The following is a 22,245-nucleotide window of genomic DNA, read 5'->3' on the forward strand; positions in this document are numbered from 1 at the left end:
TTAACTTGATAGGGACGTGGGGCGTCGGGATCGCGATGATCTCGGAACCCCACGTCGTTCCGTCGGGGGGAGGGGGTTGCTCGGCCGGCACTTGGTTCGCATCCGAGGACGGCGGGGCCTTGATCTTCTTCTCGAGCTCGGCGTCGGGTCCGAGACCTCGGGAACTGTTCCACGGGATCGACTTCGTTATTGCAAGCTGGGGAAATTCTGTACTGGTATCGGTATACGCGTCGCCAAATCGTCCGTTGAGAGTGTTCGAGGATCAGCTGCGGGCGATTTCCAGGGAGCTGGACAGGTTAGGGAACTCGCGTCCGATTCTGATGTCCGGGGACCTCAACGCGAAACACACATCGTGGTCATGATACGCGACCAACGCGCGCGGCCGATTGTTAAGACAGTGGTTAGACGAGCGTCATCTCATAGTGTGGAACGCGAAAGGAGTCAAGACGTGCGTGCGGTCCACCGGCGGGTCCACGATCGATCTCACGATTTCATCCGGTTCGACGGCGGCGCGGGTCTCCGACTGGGAGGTCCTTTCCGACTTCGAGTCCCTCAGCGATCACGCCTACGTGGCGTTCTCGTTCGGGGATCCTCGGAGCTCGGGGGGGGCAGCCTCCTCGCCGGACAAACCTCGCGTCGTCCCGCTCCGGTGGAGTCTGCGGTCGTTCGACGACGAACGGCTCGCGCCCGACGACTCGGAAACGACCAAAGTACTGGTGGACGGACGAGATAGGAGAGTTGTGGCAGGAGTCCTGCCTCGCACGTCGCCGGTTCGTCGGCAAGAAAAGACAATTGATCAAGCGGGGAGGACGTTACGAGGACATCGGGAACGACGATGAACTCGCGCGCTTAAAAGCGGATTGGAGGGCTTCCCGGGTGCGGGTCCGACGAGCAATATGGAGTTCTAAGGAGACGTGCTGGAAAGAACTCTTGAGCGAAGCGGATTCGGATCCGTGGGGTCTCCCATTCCGTCTCGTGACCAACAAACTGAGAGGTTCGTCGGGACCGCTGACGGCCGGCATGACGGAGGAGTTTCTCGCCGAAGTGATCGCGGAGCTCTTCCCTCGCGTCGAACCGTTCGCGTTTCCCCCGCCGGACCTCTCGCACGACGAGAACCGCGACCGCGACACCGAAGTGACGGAGGGGGAGGTCCGCCTTCTCCTCGACGCGGCCTCGAAGAAGCGCTCGGCCCCGGGCCCGAACGGCGTGCATTACCGCATTCTCGGCAAGTCTGCCGGTGTGCTGTGTGCGCGTCTCTCGGCGCTCTACACCGCGTGTTTCCGAGAGGCGACGTTTCCAACCCCGTGGAAAGAAGCGAACTTGGTACTGCTGGACAAACCGGGTAGGGATCCGACGACGCCGAGCGCGTCACTTAAATACTTGGGTTTGGTTCTCGATTCCGGTCTTCACTTCGGGGAACATCTGGCGCGCCTCGGACCGAAGATCCGAGCCGTAAGCGCGACATTAGGACGTCTGATGCCGAACCTGCGCGGTCCATGGGTCAAGGTCAGGCGATTATACGCGACGGTCGTTCACTCCGTGGCCCTGTACGGAGCTCCGATATGGGCCGAGTCGGTTTCGGCAGCTCGGCCTCTTCGCGAGAGGGCAATCCAACTCCAAAAGGCGTCTCTGAACAAGGTGGCGATGGCGTACAGGAACGTCGCGGCGGAGGAGGCTTGTCTCCTGTCGGGCACTCTCCCGCTCGATCTCCTCGCGATGGAGAGACTTGTCCTCTATCGCGAACGGGATCGCGGCGGGCCTAGGACAGCCCGTCACCGCAGGGAACTTCGCTCTCAAACGGTCAACACGTGGCAGGCGCGATTCACCGACGGGCGTAAGCGTTACGGGGGGGAAATCGTCAACGTTCTCGGCCCCCGAGTGGGGGACAGGGTGGGGCGGGGTCACGGAAACTTGACTTACCGTCTCACTCAGGTCCTCACGGGTCACGGCGTGTTCGGCTCGTACTTGGCGCGCATCGGCAGAGAGGAGACGGCGGAGTGTTGGTTCTGCGGTGCGCTCGAGGACGACGTCGAACACACGGTCGCGATATGTCCCACGTGGGACGTGCATAGACAGCGGCTGGTCGAGGTCATCGGACCCGACTTGTCGTTACGCGGTCTTGTAAACGGGTTGCGGACCTCGGGAATGGTCCGCGATCTCGCGATTTTCGGAAGCGGTCCTGCGGGCGAAAGAGGACCGCGAACGCGAACGGGAAAAATCCGGAGTTCGGCGTCGCGAGCTCCAGGGAAGAAGAAAAAAGAAAAACAACGGCGGCAGCGGCGGCAAAGATGAAACAATCAACGCCTGATCATCCGTGGAGTACGGCGACGAACTTAGCTTCGTCGCCGGTAAGTCAAATTCTTTTTCTCTTACTTCTAACATTTCTTGGGGGTTCGTCGACCCCGGACGATCCCTCGTCTGTCTTTTCCCCACAATCCCGTATACCCATATTAGAGGATGCGATCAACTAACACTTAACTTTTAACTCTGCCCTTTTCAGGAGACGACGGTAAGTCTGTATTCCCCACCTGATCGCATCCTCAGGAAACAGGCGAGTTTCCCATCCCTTTCCCCCCCCAGCGAAGGACCGGAGGACACTCCCGAAAGGGACTTGCCGAACGTCCTGGGAAATGCGTTCTCGTCTTCGAGGTGACGGCGGAAGGAAGACTAGGGCGAATCTCCCCATCTTTATAATCGTGTAGAACGGCAACGTTCTGGCTTCCCGGAGAGGGGACTGACTGAAATGTAGGTTTTACTCCCACGAGCGTCCCCCCCTCTTCATATTAGCCACGCTATTGTGACATGCTCAGGAGTTTTAATGGGTATGGTTCCCGGTTAGGCCTTCTTTCGAATCTCATACCGAGCCCCACACTCCCTCTTCAGAGGGGTTGTGCGTAACTTGCATTTCTCCTGAGTTATCAAAAAAAAAAAAAAAAAAAAAGAAGGTCTACAATACGACTGGGGGTGCTCGCTAGCGGAAATCACGGTGCGTCTCCCGACCGGCGGAGGCGCGCGTCGCTACTCGTCGCTATATGCATCCGTCCCGGCGACCGCCGCGTCCGCGCTCCTTGAGGCGGGCGCGGTAGTCGTCGGGTGGGCGCGCGCGTAGGTGGTCCTGCTGACGAAGCGCAAGATCATCTGTGTTAGGTATCTACATCCGGGACATGTAGGCTCGCGTTGTCCCAAAGTGAGGGAAAGGGGGGAAACGGGGCTGGATCGCTGCTTTAGGTGCGGAGGAGAGGGGCACCAGGCGCGTGAATGCGCACAAAAAGTCCGCTGCGCTCCCTGTGCGGAGGCCGGCCGGTCGGCTAAAAACCCGCTCAGTGGGTCTTCGTGCGGGGCACCGGCCGTCAGGGGTACACCCATTCGTTGGGGGATCGAAGCCAGGAACAGAAGGGGGAAACACTAGGGAAGGAGCCTCCGCGTGTCAGCCGGGAACGAAAGTGGGTGTCGAAGGGGCGAAAGTGGGAGTTTAATGGGCAAAACTGGGTGTCGAGGGGGCGAATGTGGGAGTTTAATGGGCGAAAGTGGGTGTCGAGAGGGCGAAAGTAGGAGTTTAATTAGCGAATGTGGGAGTTTAATGGGCGAAAGTGGGTGTCGAGGGGACGAATGTGGGAGTTTAATGGGCGAAAGTGGGAGTTCAATGGGCGAAAGTGGGTGTCGAGAGGGCGAAAGTGGGAGTTCAATGGGCGAAAGTGGGTGTCGAAGAGGCGAAAGTGGGTGTCGAGGGGGCGAATGTGGGAGTTTAATGGGCGAAACTGGGTGTCGAAGGGGCGAAAGTGGGAGTTTAATTAGCGAATGTGGGAGTTTAATGGGCGAAAGTGGGTGTCGAGGGGGCGAATGTCCTGTTCGGCGGCGGCGCGGGTCTCCGGCTGGGAGGTCCTCTTCGACTTCGAGTCCCTCAGCGATCACGCCTACGTGGCGTTCTCGTTCGGGGCTCCTCGAACCTCGGAGGGGGCAACCTCCTCATCGGACAAACCTCGCGTCGTCCCGCTCCGGTGGAGCCTGAGATCGTTCGACGACAAACGGCTTACCGAGTGTCTCGCCGCGGAGACCTGGAGAGACGACGTTGCTCCAGGCGCAGCAAGAGGAAGAAGCGTGCACAATATGGCGTGGGGGGTTCGGGACGACTTACGACGGATCTCGGATTCCTGCATGAAGAGGTTAGGCGCGCGCTAGAAAACGCGGAAACGGCCGAAGTACTGGTGGTCGGACAAGATAAGAGAATTGTGGAAAGAGTCCTGCCTCGGACGTCGCCGGTTCGTCGGCAGAAAAAGACATTTGATTAAACGGGGAGGACGCTACGAGGACATCGTGAACAACGACGAACTTGCGCGTTTAAAGGCGGAGTGGAGGGCTTCGCGGGTTCGGGTCCGGCGAGCGATATGGAGTTCCAAGGAGGCGTGTTGGAAGGAACTTCTGAACGAAGCGGATTCGGATCCGTGGGGTCTCCCGTTCCGTATCGTGACTAACAAACTGAGAGGTTCGTCGGGATCGCTGACGGCCGGTATGACGGAGGAGTTTCTTGCTGAAGTGATCGCAGAGCTCTTCCCTCGAGTACGGCTCCCGGACGGGACGTTCGACGACCGACGCACTCGACCGCGTGTGCGCCGGAATCCGGGACACGCTTCACCGAGGCGGCGTCGCGATCGTCGTCTCCATCGACATCAAAAACGCGTTCAACACGGTACCTTGGTCCGCGATAAGGGACGGGCTTACGTCGAAGTCCGTGCCAGACTACCTCGTGTCGGTGATAGGGTCCTTCCTCTCGGAGAGGAAGATCGCGTACGAGAAACCGGACGGAACAACGGGAAGGGCGGACGTGTTCTGCGGCGAGCTTCAGGGATCGGGACCACTCCTGTGGAACATCGCCTACGACCGCGTCCTCACCCGGACCGTTCTTCCCGAAGGCGTATCGTTGACTTGCTACGCCGACGACACTCTGCTCCTCGCGACCGGTCGCGGGTGGGTGGAGGTTCGCGAACGCGCCGAAACGGGACTTAACGCGACGGTGGAGGCCATACGTGACACCGGTCTCCGGGTGTCTCTGCCGAAAACGGAAGCTTGCGGGTTTCACCGTCTGCGGAATCCGCGTCCTCGCGATCGGTAATCGTGGACAACGTCAGAATCGGAGTGGGTAATTCACTTAAATACTTGGGTTTGGTTCTCGATTCCGGTCTTCACTTCGGGGAACATCTGGCGCACCTCGGGCCGAAGATCTGAGCCGTCAGCGACGTTAGGACGCCTGATGCCAAACCTGCGCGGACCGCAGGCCAAGGTCAGGCGATTATACGCGACGGTCGTTCACTCCGTGGCCCTGTACGGAGCTCCGATATGGGCCGAGTCGGTTTCGGCAGCTCGGCCTCTTCGCGAGAGGGCAATACAACTTCAAAGGGCGTCTCTGAACCTAATGGCGATGGCTTACAGGGACGTCGCGGCGGAGGTGGCTTGTCTTCTGTCGGGCACTCCCCCGCTCGATCTCCTCGCGATGGAGAGACTCGTCCTCTATCGCGAGCGGGATCGCGGCGGGCCTAAGACAGCTCGTCATCGCAGGGAACTTCGTGCTCAAATTGTTAACACTTGGCAGGCGCGATTCAACGACGGGCGTAGGCGTTACGGGGGAGAAATCGTTAACGTTCTTGGCCCCCGAGTGGGGGACTGGGTGGGGCGGGGTCACGGAAATTTGACTTACCGTCTCACTCAGGTCCTCACGGGTTACGGGGTGTTCGGCTCGTACTTGGCGCGTAAAAAGTGACCATAATAATAATAATAATAATTGTAAGGTAGTATGCAACGGTTGATATGCGTTTACGTCATATCGACTTATTTAAATAATTTTAATAGTTTTATTTAATAATTTATTTATAAATTATGTATCAAAAATTTTGTAATTAAGTCTAGTTTATTGTGATGTAATTAGTTTTTTATATTTTTTAGTAATAATTATATTATTTTATGTTTAAATATACAAATAGTCTGTAACTTTTGTAACAAAAATAAAAGTGATTTAATAAAAATATTTATTAATAATTGATTTAAAATTTTTCTACACCTGATTTTAACTATAAATCCACACCTCCATTTTCACTCGTCATTTGAAAAAAAAATAAACCTCTTCATTCTTATGTTTTTCTAACATAAACAAAAACAAAACAAAAAAACGTAAACAAAAACAATAACAACACCGAAAAACGTAAACAAAAAAAAAACCAAAAACGTAAAAAAAAAAAAAGAAAAAACCAAAAAACGTAAACAAAAACAAAAACAACAAAAAAATTTGAAAATAAAATTTTTTTTCGGAAGTTATTATTATTATCATTATCGTTCGGGATGAAAACATCAGTATATCATAAACCCTAGCAGTCGGCCAACAAACCGGATATCATCCTGAGGTATAATACGGAAAAGTGGTGTAAGCTGATTCGAGTATCCGTGTCGGCAGAAAAAAACACGAGAGACAGCCAAAGAAGCAGACAAAAAGCTGAAGTACAGAAATTTAGAAATTGAAATAGCCAGGTTGTGGGGAACGAAAACAGAAACAATTCCGGTCATCGTGGAAGCACTGGGAGCCATGCCATTGTAATTCGATCGATAGAAGCAAATAATTTTTCCTGAAAATTTATTTTATTAATTTACTTGATTTGCTCCTGAGGACGACGTCGGGCCCACGGTATCGGTATGTCCCGCGTGAGACGCACACAGGCAGCGGCTGGTCGAGGTCATCAGATCCGACTTATCGATCCGCGGTATGGTGAACCATACCAACCATATGAACAAACGGGTTGCTTTGCGAACCTGGGGAATGGTCCGCGATTTCGCGATTTTTGGAAGCGGTTCTACGGACGAAAGAGGACCGCGAACGCGAGCGTGAAAAATCCGGAGTTCGGCGTCGTATGCTCCTGAAAAGAAAAAGAAGGAAAAACGAAGCCGAAGACGGCAAAGAAGAGGTTAAAGAGGTTAACGAGGTTAAAGTCTGATGATGATCACCAGCGGATTACGGCGAGGAACTTAGCTTTGTTGTTGATGAGTCAAAATTTTCTTATTTCTAACATTTCGTATGGGTTCGACGCTCCCGGTCGATCCCACGTCTGTCTTTTCATCGATCCAGGTTACCCTTGAGATTAGAGGATGCGATCAACTAACACTTAACTTTTACCTTTACCCCTTTTCAGGCGGCGACGGTAAGTCTATATCCCCCCATCCGATCGCATTCTCAGGAAACAGGCGAGTTTCCCATTCCTCTCCCCCCGTGCGAAGGACCGGAGGGCACTCTCGAAAGGTATCTACCAAACGTCCTGGGAGATGCGTTCTCGTCTTCGAGGTGACGGCGGAACGAAGACTAGGGCGGATCTCTCACCACTGTAAACGTGTTAAGGATAAGGCACTTGCTAAGGATTAACGTTCTGGCTTCCTGAAGAGGGGACTGACTGAAATGTAGGTACTACCCCAAAGACCGTCCTCCTCCCTCTTCATATAAGCGACGCTTTTGCGACATGCTCAGGAGTTTTGATGGGTATGGTTCCCGGTTAGGCTTTCTTCGAATCCAGTTTATAAACAGTTCATGTCTGTGCAAAAATGTGATACTCAATAACATGGACAAACTATCTGTTGGTGGAAAATTACTTACTGGCCAACCCAATATTTAGGAGGATTCTCAATGGGAGGGGGGGCGGGGGGCAAGTTTTATATTTATTTATATAAATAATATTAAGAATATTTTATTAAAAATTTTTTTTTTTTTTTTACACTACATTATTTTATTTAAAATAAATTTAAATATATTTATTTTCAAACAAGTAATAATAAAAGCAGGTCATAATAATAATAATAATAATATAATATTAATTACTTATTAAAAAAAAAAAAAAAAAAACGAGGTAAATTATAAATATTGATTGATTAAAAAAAAATTAAGGCCAATTTCTTTTTTATTGTGTACAAAAAAAATTTATTATTATTATTATTATTTAAAAGGCACGTAACTTAATAATAATAATAATTAAAGAACATAATGTGTAAGTTTTAAATAAAATTATTATACCTTTAAATTTTACATTGGAAAATTTTTAATAACGATTTTTTAAAATCGTTTTGGTAAAATTTCACACGTAAATAATTACATTATTTAAATACAAAACATTTAAATCAAACATAATAATAATAATAATAATAATAATAATAATAATAATAATAATAATAATAATAAACAAATCAAAATTAAATAATCAAACGTTGGACTTGATTAAATTTTTATCATTCCATACTTTTTCCCTTTCATGATTTCAACTTCTGACTAGTTTTCTTTAACATTTTTTTTTTTTTTTTTTTTTTCTAAAAAACTCAAACCGGAAGTTCCTAAAGAAATCCCTTTTTTTAAATCCCCTTTTAAATCCCCTTTTTTTTTTAATCACAGCCGATTTTTATTGAAAAATTAAATGATAAATAAAAAAAAAAAGAAAATTTTTTTTTGTTCAAGGCAATTTTATAAAAGCACTTTTTATTTCATTTTATAGTTTTAATTTTTAATAAACATTATTATTATTATTATTATTTCATCCCTTTTTTTTGTTTTTGTTTGTTTGTTTGTTTGTACCGTATTAAAATCTCATATTAATAAAATTTTTTTAATAATAAATAAATGCTTTTTTCTTTCATTAACTTCCTTATGTTTTATATGAATTCAAATTATGGCAAACAACAACAACAACAACAACACATTTCGTAAAAATACAAATAATAATAATAATAATAATAATAATAATAATAATAATAATAATAATAATAATGATAATAAACAATTTTTATTTGATTTTTAACTCGTTTTACCTTACAATTAAAAATTATAAATATGTATATATACATTACAAAACTTCCTTCCCCGTAAAACTAAAAACTACTAAAACCCCTACTTTTTTTTTTTTTATTATTATTATTTTATTTTTTTTTTTGATTAAAAAACAATTATCATTTTTTTTAAACCTTTTGTAATGATATATAGGTATAAAAAAAAAAAAAAAAAAAAAAAAAAAACATTTTCCCCATTTTAACCGTATTTTTAAATTGATTTAAAAAAAAAAAAAAAAAAAGGAAAAAAAACGATCACGCGTAATAAGATGGCGGAACGTTTATGTCGTTTAAAACTTCGAGTTGTTTTTCGGAAAATTTCAACTTGTGTCGATCCCAATCATCGTGATGAGTCCTTTTAAAATCACCCAACGTTTTCCTTATCGTGCTCTGTAAAAATATTTAATTTTAAAATAAGTCAACGACAAACAAACAAACGACAAACAAACAAACAAACAAGAAAAAAAAGAAAAATCTTACGGGTATGGGTTGGGGATCGCTTAAATGATTTCCCAATATGAAAAATATTTCTGGAACGTGATTGGGAACGTCGTAGGGAGACGAATTTATAAAAGAACACAATCCCAAAATCCCCGAATGTTTCACTCTGAGCACTTCCGGATTTTGACCCTCATTTGATTTTTTATTTAATTTCAATTTTGCTTTTTTTATAAAACGTTCCTGCGGGAAATCGATGAAAGATAATAATAATAATAATAATAATAAAAGGTCCCGTCATCCATTTAAAAAGAAAATCTTCAAAATTAAAAACAAAAAAAACAAACAAACCAAAAGTTCGTTGGTGTTCTTTATGAAATCGCAATGTATTAAACCCCCCAAAACTTCGGCTGCTTTTTCTCTCACTTCGACTCTTTTATCTTCTAATAAATCCAAAACGATCGTAGTGCATTCTATCGTCCAATTTTCGCAACTCGATATCAACGGCATGTTGTGAAAAATGAATACTTGCAAATATAAAACGACAGACGATCTCGACAACCAGGATCCACTTTGAATCACCTTTATTACAAAACAAAAACATATTCCCGTAATTAAAATTTAATTTTAATAATCGTTTCCTCCAATGTTTGCAAATTCTCACCGTTTTTATCGATTCCAATGCTATTGGAATATCCGCGGGTAGTATGGACGCTCTCGACATTGCTGCCAAAGTCGAAGAACAAATTTTAACGAGTTCTTCGTCTTGATCGTAATGTTCCAACGAACACAATAAAGGAAAAACTAAATAATATTCTGGTAAAATGTTTCTGTGCGTTTTCGACAGGGATCCGAATATCCAAGAGCAAACTGAAAATATTATCATTATTATTATTATTATTATTATTATTTTCAAAACGAATCCCCGAATGAAATCCCCGATTTTATTTTAATTGGGATACCCACCGGTTTTAAACAATCTAAAAACAACTTCTTTGTCCGTGAAATTTTGGGATATTGAATTCGTTTCGTTTTTATTAAGGGAATCCCTCCTATCCGCGAAATTAACTTCGTTCAACTGATGCGTTATTTCCCGCATTTCCGGCGATTCGTCGACGCCGCATTCATTTTCTAAAATCAACAATTAAAAACGTTTAAAAATCCACGTGATTCCACGTGACTCCACGTGACCATTACAAAACTTACTTTTACGCGATAAATTATTCATCGTATTATTGGTCAAAGAATATAAAACTTCAAGTTTCGGGATGAGGGAAGTCAAAAATATTTCCGGATGTGGTCCGAGCGTCTCCGATCCCGACAATTTCGTATCCACTTCAAATATGTAAATTAAAATGCTGAAAATATATATAGAAAAAAAAATCAAGAAAACAATTTTTTTCTCCTTCTTTAATTAATTAATTAATTTTAATATTTATTTTTTTTTTTTTTTTTTTTGTTACCACGCGATCCTTTCTCGAACGTTTTGAAACGGATGACAAAGATAAGGTTCGAAATAAACAATGAGACGTTTGTACAATTCCGCCAATCTCCATTCCTGTTGATTTAAAACTCCTTGAAGAACGTAAAGTCTCCTAAATCGGGGGGGAAGAGAGAAAAAGAGAGAGAGAGAAAGAGAAAGAGAGAAAGAAATATTATTTCCAAGTTATTTTTTATTCGATCAATTAAAAAAAACTGATTAAACCGAACGCAAACGTACCCACATCCGAGAAACGAGGATTTTTCCGACAGCGGATTATCCATTAATATTTCAATAAGCCAATGAACTCGATTGGGATCTAAATTTTCCACGGCGCTCGCAAAACAAGTTTCCCAATCTCTGAGCGTTTCCTCCGTCATGTTCGACAAACCCGTTTTTATCAAAGGTCCTAAAAATTCCCACAAACCAGATATTTTGTCGTAAGGCCAATGTTTGCTCCCTTTAATGACACCTGAAATTTTCATTTTCTTTTTTCATTTAACTACTACTATTTTAGGTAGTAGCAATAACTTTTCCGCCATAAAATCCAAATTAAAATTTCAAATAAAAAAATGTCATGTGTCTCTAACCGGCAATTATTTCTGCTGCACATCTTTGACTACTCTCGTGATTGTCTTTGACGAGAATTTCCAAATGAGGTTTGAATGTTTCAAATAAACAATTCCCGTGATTTCTAAACAGTTGTTTAAACATCCAAAATTTAGTCCCGCTAAATTTATCCTTTCCTTTTTTATCTTCCAACGATAAATACTTGACGAGTTGAGCAACGTTTTGAGAATTTTTAAAAAAAATTTCAATTTCTCTTTCTTCCGGTAGTAAATCTTCATTCGACCTATCGAGAACGGGTTGCTCGTATGACGGACCGTAGATTTTTAATTCCCTAAAAAAAAAAAAAAAAAATTTCAATTAAATAATCAAACGATCAACTACCAACGTAACTTCCACGTAACGAATTATTATTATTATTATTACTTTGGCCATTGAAAATATCCCAACGTTCTTTTATGCACGTATCTAGGTTCATCCCATTCTTCCTTACACCTCGGAACTTTTCCCGAATCGTATTGAAGCCAAAGATTATCCGGTCTTATTCCAGGTTTCGGACGATCGGGTATTTGATGACATCCCGATACCGTAGCAACATCGACCGTAATCTTTTTCGCTTTTCTTTTTTGTTGAACTAACAGGTACAACGTGCTCTTTATGGCTAACTAAAATTACAATTACAAAATAGTATTGTAAGGTTACCATGTGAGTATTGAATGTGACCATTGTTTTGGAAAAACGTAAAAAAAAAAAAGGAAAATAATTTTTCACCTTTCTTAATTCTAACGACTCGTTAATGAGCGTGTGTAAAAACATTTTAACTATTTCCGGTGGATATGGAATTTTCGGATGAGCTAAATCTCCTAAAAAACACATCGCCATTAAGTAATATCGCCAATGCCTAAAATTAATAATAATAATAATATTAAAACCTTTTAGTAAACCTTAAGCGTAAATGTGTTTAAATTAATCAATGACGACGACACATACAAATTATTTTTTTGTATCGTTTCGTAAAACGAATTCAAAACGTCGTAGTAACATTTTCTATTCCTTTCGCACTTTTCTTCCAATTTAATTTTTCCAACTTGAATATTTTCCGGCGTGACGATCGTTTCCGGTGATTCCGTCACGGATTTCAATACGATTTTGGCTTTTTCCAAACAATCGTCGGGAACTCGCAAGTCGACGCTCATGAGAGAAAAATGTTTATGAACGGATTTCATGAGATTTTCAATTAATTTAACGACGGAAAGTTTTTCCGACGGTTTGGCTCGAACCAAAGCGATCCACAATTCTAGAATTTTCCAATCGAAACGTGCAATCATCGGCATTTGTTTCGGACCTGACAAAACATATAAAGAACCCTGAAATCACATTTTTTTTTTTTTTTTTTCATTTTCATAAATTTATTTTAAATGTGCAAAAATATTATTAATAATAATAATAATGAATAAAAAATTTTGACATTTTGTAATATAACTCACTTTAAATCTTTCGTGATTTTCCGTCGAATCGATTTTTAAATTTTTTATCAAATCTGGTATTAAAACGGTATAAGAAAATGAGAAGTAAACAAGACCTCTAAACAATGTTGATTGAGCTTTCATCCTTACCTGAAATGCAAAAAATTTTAAAATTTTCTTACTTTCATTCAAATGAAATAAAAACAAATTTTTACGTTTCTTTCTTTCTAGAATGTTCTTTACCTTACTGTAATGACTGCAACTGAGTTCTAACAAATTAATCATAATCATTTTGTGCGTTTTCGTGAGACATTTTTTAGTATTTTCCGTTCTCGATTCGTGTTGAAGCAAAGCATGTTCGATGAGTATGACTCTCATTTGACGTTTTTTTTTCACCAATGGATTTTCAAAAAATTTTTTTGTGATTTGAAAATTTTTCAACGTCACATCGAAATCATTTTGAACTCGTACTTTATTCAATAAAAGTCGTTCCCAAATCTGAAAAAAAAAAAAAAAAAGAAAAGTTTCTTCACACATTTGATGCGTCATTTGGAAAATTAAAATGAAAACAGAAAAATTTTTAACAACTCACTTGAATTATAGCAAATAATGATTTAGTATCATCTTCAGCAGACGACGACAACATTTTCTTTTGCAATTTATCCATAGTTTGAGCGATTGAATATTTTACGTTGGAACCATCCGGCATGTGAACGACTTCATCGATTCCAAGAGTTATGCACCAAGGTTGAACTTGGAGTTCGCTTTCGATTCTACATTTTGGAGTAATAAAAAAAAAATTTTCTTTTCTTTTCTTTTTTCATCAAGTTTTGTCAAACAAGTTACAAAAAACATAAGAATAATTAAAATATAATTTACAAAGTTAAAGGTTCTTCATCCCAAACGGGAAGCATGGAATTACCACCGAGTACTCCGCAAATAACACTCAGGGAACAAAGTAATTCCGTCCTGGATAACACTCGCACATCGTTTATATGATTATTTATTTTTTCCAATTCCAACGGTAGGTATTTATGAACAATTTTTTCAACAATTTTTTGCTCTTCCGGACCAGGTACGTGCCAATTGACGTTTAATTTATTTATTGTCGTAGGTTCTCCCCACTCCTGTAACGTAACACATTTAGAATACGTACGAATACGTTTAAAAAAAAAAAAAACCACGCGAAATTTAATTTCATTACCCTGAAAGGCAAATAATCTTTCACGTGCGTATCGAATGATTTTAGTAAAGCTTTATTTTCCAACGGGCAAAGAGTCGTTAACGATAATAAAATATGATCTAATAATTTAGATCCCATTACGTAACCTTCTCTAGAGGCCAACATCAACGTTCTGTCTAAAACGGTTAGCAACTGTGGAACGTAGGGTGAAATGCCAAACCTACAATCAACGAGCTGAACAAAAAAAAAATTTCAATTAATTTAAATTTGTAAATGAGACGTTAATTCAAAAAATTAAATTTAAATTTAAATTTAAATTTACTTCTGATAATATTAATAAATTGTAATGTAATTCTTCGTTAAGAATCTCTTCTTTTTGAACCTCTTCGGATTCGGTTAAATTCATGACCGTGTCGCAAAAATGCGGCAGAAGACATTTCAAAGTTTCTTCGGGATTCACGCGGGAAAATGTTTTACACAGTGTTGCCACCACTTGTCCTGCCACTTTCGTTTCGAAAATTCTCTCAGTGACAAACGTGTGTAATTTCTTCAATGCTGTCTATTAAAACCATTTAAAGTTTTTTATATTATTATCATAATTATTAATTTTTAAGAAAATTTGATCGCGGATTTGAAATCGAACCTTGAAAATTTCTGACGAAGATTGATTTAATACAGCGTAAGAAACGGACGACAGCGTTATTTCCGTTAAATTTTCAATTTTACTTCTTTTACTGTTATCCTTATCGATTCTAACGGGCTCCAAAGAACTACTTTCAATAAAATTAAATATACGATCGAAAAATTGAACGACAAAATCTTCGAAACTAGCCGTTGCCGTACAAATAACTTCTTCCTCCTAAAAAATAATTAAAAGAGATTTTTAAAACAAAAAAATTTTTTAAAATGGACCTTTTTTTAATACTTACTTCGGTAAGATCCGTCCAATAATCGGAAGCTTTGGAAGAATCGACTAAAGGAACTAATGTGACTAAGACTAAAATAAATTGTATCGTAACAAATGATTTTTTTAAATCGTTTGCATCTATTCCAGGAAGAGAAGACATGAGTAAAGGTATGACGTGTGTCGGACCCTCTGGATAACCGCAACGTGCGCCTTGAACCAAAGGTCTTGCCACCATTGACATGCAATGCATAACCGACGTCAATTTATGAGGCTCAGTAACTAAATCTAATGTCCAGTAAAATCTAAAATTAATTATACATAATATTTTTTACAACATTTTGAAATTAAATAAAAAATATAAAAAAAAAAAAAAATAAATCGTCATTAACCGTACCTACCTTTCGATGAGACCCGAAATTATAATTTTAGGTCTTAAAGTAGCCAAATGTTGGAGAGCTATAGAAGCATCGGTACAACCGACTTTGGAGAAAACTGCTTGCATAGCAACATTTTTCATGCTTTCAACAAATTTGTCAATGTCTTCTTCGGTTAGCTTTTTAGAATCGGGTACAGGAGTTTCCCAAGTTAGTTTTTTAAACCTTTCACTGTAATTAAACGAAAACATTTTTTCAAATTAAGGTACTACCTGATTAAATCGTTGTAAAACTTTAAATTCATACTGACTATTGTAATCTTTGAATAAAATATTGCGGTAATTTTCTTAGTAATTCTTTCAGTTTTAAAAACCAAACGCCAAAATTTGCTGGATGAAAGTATGATTCTATCGTTTTCAAAAATTTTTCTAAATATCTTTGAGTGGAACTCTCCCTGTCCTACAAAAAATTAATTCAATATTATATGAGGTTATAATAGAACTAAAATAAATAATAAACAGAATTTTCTTTGTTTTCTCCTAACCAATGTTGAAACAATCCAAAGAGCTATGGAAGAAATTTCAGTTTTTTGAAGTTTAGATGTTTGATATTGTTTATAAGAAACTGGAAGGCTAAAAGCCCTTAAAAATCTAGTAAACATAATCGGTATGTAGGGTTCCCAATTAATGTATCCCACATTGCTACTCGCTAAATTTGCAATCAATTTCATTATTTGCTAAAAAAAAAAATAAACAAACAAAAAAATTATAATTTGAAATTTATAATTAAAACTTTAAATTAACAATTAAGTTGAATAGAATACCTACAGGTTCCCATGCAGGGCTGTTATTGCAAGTTTCCCACAAATTCATTATATCGGAAAGCCAAAGTTCATATCCCAAATGTGCTTTTTCCGGTGGAAGACAAATAGGGAGAAACCAGGATAAGAAATCGATTGAATTAGGAGAACAGTAGTTAATTGTTAACTGAGGTTTGATTTCGTCTAAAATTTCTTGCGTCGCAGAATCACAAAAATAACTACAAAAAACAATTTTTTTTTTTTAAATTAATAGGTAAACAAGTATAAATGAAAATCGGTATGAATTAAAATAAACACAATTTTAATAATTTTAATAAAGGTAAAATACACTCACTGTCTGGCAGAATGAACGAGAAAAACAAGAGTGTGTTCCAGTAGAGAATAATATCTGCATAAATCATATTTAGATTCCAGAGATTTTTGGCATAAGTTATATAAAGGCCTCCAGTCCAGTGTGATGTCATCGGGAGAAAGCAAATATTTTTTTCTGTCAGAAAACACATTCATTTATTTTAATATATTAATATTACAAAAACTTTCACACTTAATACTTTAAATTGTAGTATTAAAAGTTTTATAATTAACCTAAAAATTATGAATTTTATTCTTTTTTTTTAAAAAAAAAAAAAAAAAACTTACTTAAGAAGTATAATTAATGTTCGAGCAAACTTATACACCAAATGGGGTTCCAAATTAGGAATAAGAAGAACTTCGTACATTAAATAAACCAAATCTATGTGATCTTGCTTGGAAAATTTTAGTCCGTATAATTTAATATACCTGTGAAATAATTAACAATTTACGTTTTGAAATACAATTTTAAAACAAAGTGAAATAAATGGATTTGTTTACACATAAGAATAATTTAAAATTAACAATTATTTATTAAAATCTTACTTACCCCATTAATCGGGCTGACCAAATAGAACAACCAGGATGTAATTCACGAACTAATACGGATTTACTTAAATTTATTTTTATTTGCGTAAATGATCTTTTTGATTCTTCGTCCAATTTATCAGCATAGGGTAATAATCTATTGTAAATAATTTCTTTTTGCGGTTTAAAACCTAATTGTTCGCTCCTATTCGGATGTATTTCCGATATGTCTTCTTCCATTATAACGTAATTTTTTCAAAAAAAAAAAAAAAAATCTCAACTATTTATACCATAGGAGTCTTGTATGACAACTAAGTTTTTCAATTATGATACTCAGTACGACTTGCTACTTTTTCTAATTATGAGTCACCTTATCATCAGCTATGCTAAAAACATTTCTTCTAAAACCACGTCTAAAATTTTTTTTTCTATTTACACTATAAAATGCGTTTGAAAATTAACCTCTAAAATAGTATAATGTTTATTAATAAATGTTAACGTACTATACAATTTTATTATTATTATTATTATTACATTAATTTTTATTACTTAATTGCCAAAAAAAAAAAAAAAAAAATGCATAAAATTTTAAGAAATAAATCCGTTTTGAGTACATCAGGACTATTAATTAATTTAAATAAAGAACATTTTGGATTATTCCATGTTATCAGGGGTGAGGAGATATTGTTTTATTATATAAATTTTTTTGGATAGGGTGGGCAAGATATTACAAAAGTTTTTTTTTTTTTTTTTAGAAATAATAAAAAACTCCAAGTATTCAAGTAGTAATATTAATTTCTACATGACGCAATTAGATGCATTAGAAAAAATTAATCCGAATAAATCTACTTCTGGAAAATCAATTTCAAATCCAACATACGAAGGAAAATATTTTCCTGGTAAACCTGGAGAATTTCATAAATCAAATGAAAATACATTATTTTCAAATTTCAAAGAAGCAGAACAATTACTATCAAATGAAAATTTTGAATCGCAGTTTCCCTATATAACAGCATGTAAAAATTTTAATGATATCTTGAGGTACATAATCCACAACTTAATAAATATTCGATAAAATACTAAAATTTTCAATAATCTCTAATTTTTTTTTTTTTTTTTCGTAGCATTGGAACTAATTGCGATAAAGAAAATTTTGTATCTTCTCCAGCTTTTTTAAAATTTTGTACAGAGTTAGAAAAAAATCTACAAAAATTTACAAATAAACATTATCTCATTATTTTAAATATGCTCAATGCGTTCAACGTTCCGGAAAATAGTAAATTATATGTAAAAGTATTAAAAATACTCGGCGACAATTTCAATTTACTCGATTCTTTAGAAGTATTAATTTTGTATAAGGAAATAGGAAATTTAAATAAAAATAAAGAAGCACAAGTTTTAAAATCGGCTTGTTTGGAATTTATGACTCATTGTTTTGATAGTAAAATGAGTTTAAATGTTAGTTTGAACACTTTGATCTCATTCGTCGTTCATCCAATTTATCCCGATTTTTTAAAAGAAAATTTAGTTTTAAAAGCACTCAGTAAGTAAATATTTAATATCTAAAAACTTGCTAACTGACAAAATAATAATTATCATTACTAATACTCATATATATATATATTTTTGTTAATTTTAGATCATAACTACAATAATGAACCACCATATTTTTTTTTCAACATTGGAAAACTTATATTAAAATTAAAATTAATAAATAAATCTGTTGATATTGATTTATTAATAAGAAATTTTTTACATGTGTTTCAAAGGAAAATGAACGATTATTGGTTTGAAAGACAAATTGTGTTTGGAACATATTTTGTAGCCAAAGGAATAAATTATGATTTAATTAATTATTATGAATTTTTTTTCGATGAAATCTCATCAATGGCAGTTAGAAGAAAATATCAATTTTTTTCTATTATTAATCTATTACAATCTTTTAAATATGTCGTAAGTTATTTTTTTTTTCAAACTTCTATTAATGTTTTTTTTTTTTTTTTTTTTTATTTAAATATATTATTAATAAACATGTACATATTTTTTTTTTTTTTTTCCTCAGTTTCATTTTAATTATTCAATTCTTCAATACATGTGCGATAATATATTATCATCAAATTTTTCATTAAACGAATTAAATATGGAAACTCTAATTAATTTAATTATAATAATAGGAGAATCAAATTATCAGGAAATAAATTATGAGGCATGTGAATGTTTAAAAGAAAAAATTATGGCGTTACCACAAATGAATGAAATTGTAAGTTTCATTTTTTGAAATTTTGATTTCGAATAAAATAAAATAAAATTAAAATTTTTTTTTGTTTTTTTAGAGACTTAATAAAAAAAAAAAAAACTTATTAGATTTATGTTTGAGTTTAATGGCGTTAAATATTTACGATTATGAATTATTAGATAACACAATCGATTACATAAAATCATCGAATATTGAAATGGATCAAGGGAGTAAATAAAAAAAAAAAAAAAAAATTTTTTTTACTTGCGATTAACACAAATGTTTGATTATCACGAGTGAATAACAATAATTTTTGGTTTTTTTTTCCTTCAGATATTTACAATAGATGGAAAATTATTTTTCTTTATCAATGTACATCATTATTATGTCCAGACTATAAAGGATTAGAAAAATTTACAGATACATTTATAAATAATTTGACAGAAAATGTTTTTTCAACTGTTGATTCTTATAAATGGATGAACGTTGTACAACCGAGTTTTGGTGGCGAAGATTATGTTTTAAAACATTGCATAACATCATTTCAACATTCGATATGTAATTATTAATTTAAATTTCCCAAAATTGTTTTTTTTTATCAAGAATTGAAATAATTAATTGAATTGATTGTTTTTTTTTTTTTTAGCGTACGTTATAGTTTTAGATGAAAATAATAGACCGATTAATTTATCAAATTATAAAAATTTGACTGAAAATAGATATACGTTTAAAGTTGAAGATATTAAATTACAACCGAATCATAAAATGTAAGAAAAAATTTATAATTTAAAATTTTGTTTGGTTAATTAATCGTTAACAATTCAATATGGTTTCAGGATATTGATTTTGGAACATAAACCTTGGTTGAATTTACATTATGCAAATGTTTCAATGATAACTGGAATCGGTGAATTATATTTTAAAACATTAGAAGGATTCGGTTATAATTTTATATATTTACCATCGGATAAAATCGATACTATCGCAGAGTCCGAAATAAAACCATATTTCGAATCACTTTTCGAAAAAAAATTTGGAAAATTAAATAATACTTTAACAAATTCAGATAACTTACCGTAGATGATTATTATCTGATTAGTAACTTTACAATTGTAAAAAGTTAGTAAAACCTGTAAATAAATAAACAAAAAAACACACACACATAGTCATTTCATTAATTTTTGTTTCACTTCATGTCAAAAAAAAAAAAAAATAAAATAGTACAAATATATTAATTTAATTTTTTTTTTAAATAAAAATATAATTCATCAAGTATTCAATTATTTGTCCGTTATAACAAAAAATTTTTGCAATCACGCTAATCTAACTGTTGGTTGGCAACACTGATTTTAAATACGGTTTAAGAATTCAAATTTTATTAATATTAATAATGAATGGTTTAGGAATTAAAAGGGGAGCATTAATTGTATTTGAAGGATGTGATAGAGCTGGAAAAACAACTCAGTGTAAAAAATTAGTTGAAAAACTTAACGAATTAGGAATCAAATCACAATTCATGCAATTTCCTGGTACAATTTTTTAAAATAGTACTCAACATAATATTCAATTATTTTAAGTGTATTACTTATAAATAAAAAATAAATTTACACATTAATAGATTATTTAAAATAATTGAAAACAGTTTTAATAAATATTTTTTTCAAATTACTTATTTTTTATTTTATTTTAAATATACTTAAACTCAATAAAGAAAGTTTTAATTAATAATAAAAAAAAAAAAAAAAATTTTTTTAGATAGGACAACTTCTACTGGAAGTATCATTAATGGTTATCTATCAAAAAAAGAAGATTTAAATGATCAAACGGTTCATCTTTTGTTTTCAGCTAACAGATGGGAAAATCAGTCAGTTAATAATTTTTTTTTTTATCACTTTTACAAACATATAACATTGTGACTTAAAGATTTTAAACTCATTTCTTATAAGTTTTCTTCTTTTTTTTTTCAAGGCCCAAAATGGTAAAACTACTTCACGAGGAAGTTACATTAATTGTCGATAGATATTCATTTTCTGGTGTTGCTTACTCGGCAGCCAAACCTGGAATGGATTTCAAATGGTGTTATAAACCTGAAATCGGTCTACCTAAACCTGATTTAGTATTTTTATTATATGTTCCTGTTAATGTATTAAAAAAAAGAATAGGATTTGGCGAAGAAAGATATGAAAATAATGATTTTCAACAATCTGTTTTTGATAATTACATTAAAATGAAAGATGATACATGGCATGTAAGTCATCATACTTTTCTTTCCTTTTCCTTTAAAATCAATATTGACATACAAATTAAAAAATTTCTTGTTTTTTAGTTAATCGATGCTAGTAAAAATATAAATGAAATCCATGAAGATATTTTAAAACAAACGCAACGAATAATACACGAAGTCAAAAATTCTGAAATTAAAAAATTTAATTAATTACAATGTATGTTAAAAACCTTTTTTATTCTATAAAAACTTTAAAGGTTTTTAAACCATTTTAAAATTTTTTTTAATAATCGAATGATATCAGTCAAATGTAAAAATTGACTACATTTAATGTGAAACATTCTATGATGTTAATAGCTTTAAGTTGTTATCATTATTTTATCGATAATATTAAAAATGTAAATTAAAACGTATTTTACAACTTTTGATAAGTTTTTTAATTTTAAAATAAAGACGGCGGTTTTTTTGTTTTTAATTACAAATAAAAATTAATTTTCTCTTTCTTTCCCTCCCCTCCCCCTCCCCCCTCCCCCACTACCTCAAATCATTTCCCCTTTTCATATATTTTTAAATCCATGATAAAAAAATTATAACTTAATGGACCAGAAGGAAAAATTTCTTTTCGAAAAAGAAAAATAATAATGATAATTTTACACGTAAAATCATTTATACTTTATTATTATTATTATTTATTTATTTATATTTAAAAATATTATAAATTAAAATATAATTTGGAAAATTAATTTCCAAATATAATTTAATTTTAAATTGGAATTGAAATTCTCAGACTCACCTTTTGACCTATCAGAGAAAAACACACACACAGG

The 22,245-nt window shown here is 36.1% G+C and overlaps 2 protein-coding genes across 2 annotated transcripts; one reads left to right on the plus strand and one right to left on the minus strand.

Annotated features, from left to right (window-relative positions):
• Positions 1-9,099: 9,099 nt before the first annotated feature.
• Positions 9,100-17,198, minus strand: Phum_PHUM362270 (uncharacterized protein; the record flags this gene model as incomplete). Its single annotated transcript, XM_002428037.1, has 26 exons — positions 9,100-9,234; positions 9,325-9,525; positions 9,634-9,864; positions 9,947-10,152; positions 10,435-10,640; positions 10,746-10,877; positions 11,003-11,234; positions 11,353-11,663; positions 11,756-11,994; positions 12,101-12,230; positions 12,320-12,696; positions 12,817-12,945; positions 13,039-13,293; positions 13,388-13,568; positions 13,675-13,922; positions 14,000-14,212; positions 14,301-14,537; positions 14,622-14,837; positions 14,908-15,187; positions 15,284-15,490; positions 15,570-15,718; positions 15,804-15,995; positions 16,087-16,297; positions 16,414-16,566; positions 16,719-16,859; positions 16,981-17,198. The coding sequence occupies 26 exons, from the start codon at positions 17,196-17,198 to the stop codon at positions 9,100-9,102; spliced, it is 5,430 nt and encodes a 1,809-aa protein (XP_002428082.1).
• A 562-nt stretch (positions 17,199-17,760) lies between these two features.
• On the plus strand, positions 17,761-21,628 carry Phum_PHUM362280 (thymidylate kinase, putative; the record flags this gene model as incomplete). Its single annotated transcript, XM_002428038.1, has 9 exons — positions 17,761-17,999; positions 18,083-18,501; positions 19,528-19,752; positions 19,841-19,961; positions 20,031-20,270; positions 20,608-20,723; positions 21,001-21,058; positions 21,163-21,442; positions 21,521-21,628. The coding sequence occupies 9 exons, from the start codon at positions 17,761-17,763 to the stop codon at positions 21,626-21,628; spliced, it is 1,806 nt and encodes a 601-aa protein (XP_002428083.1).
• Positions 21,629-22,245: the final 617 nt, after the last annotated feature.

This window comes from Pediculus humanus, genomic scaffold (assembly GCF_000006295.1).
Source record: "Pediculus humanus corporis 1103172107775 genomic scaffold, whole genome shotgun sequence".
In the NCBI taxonomy this organism is placed as follows: domain Eukaryota; kingdom Metazoa; phylum Arthropoda; class Insecta; order Psocodea; family Pediculidae; genus Pediculus; species Pediculus humanus.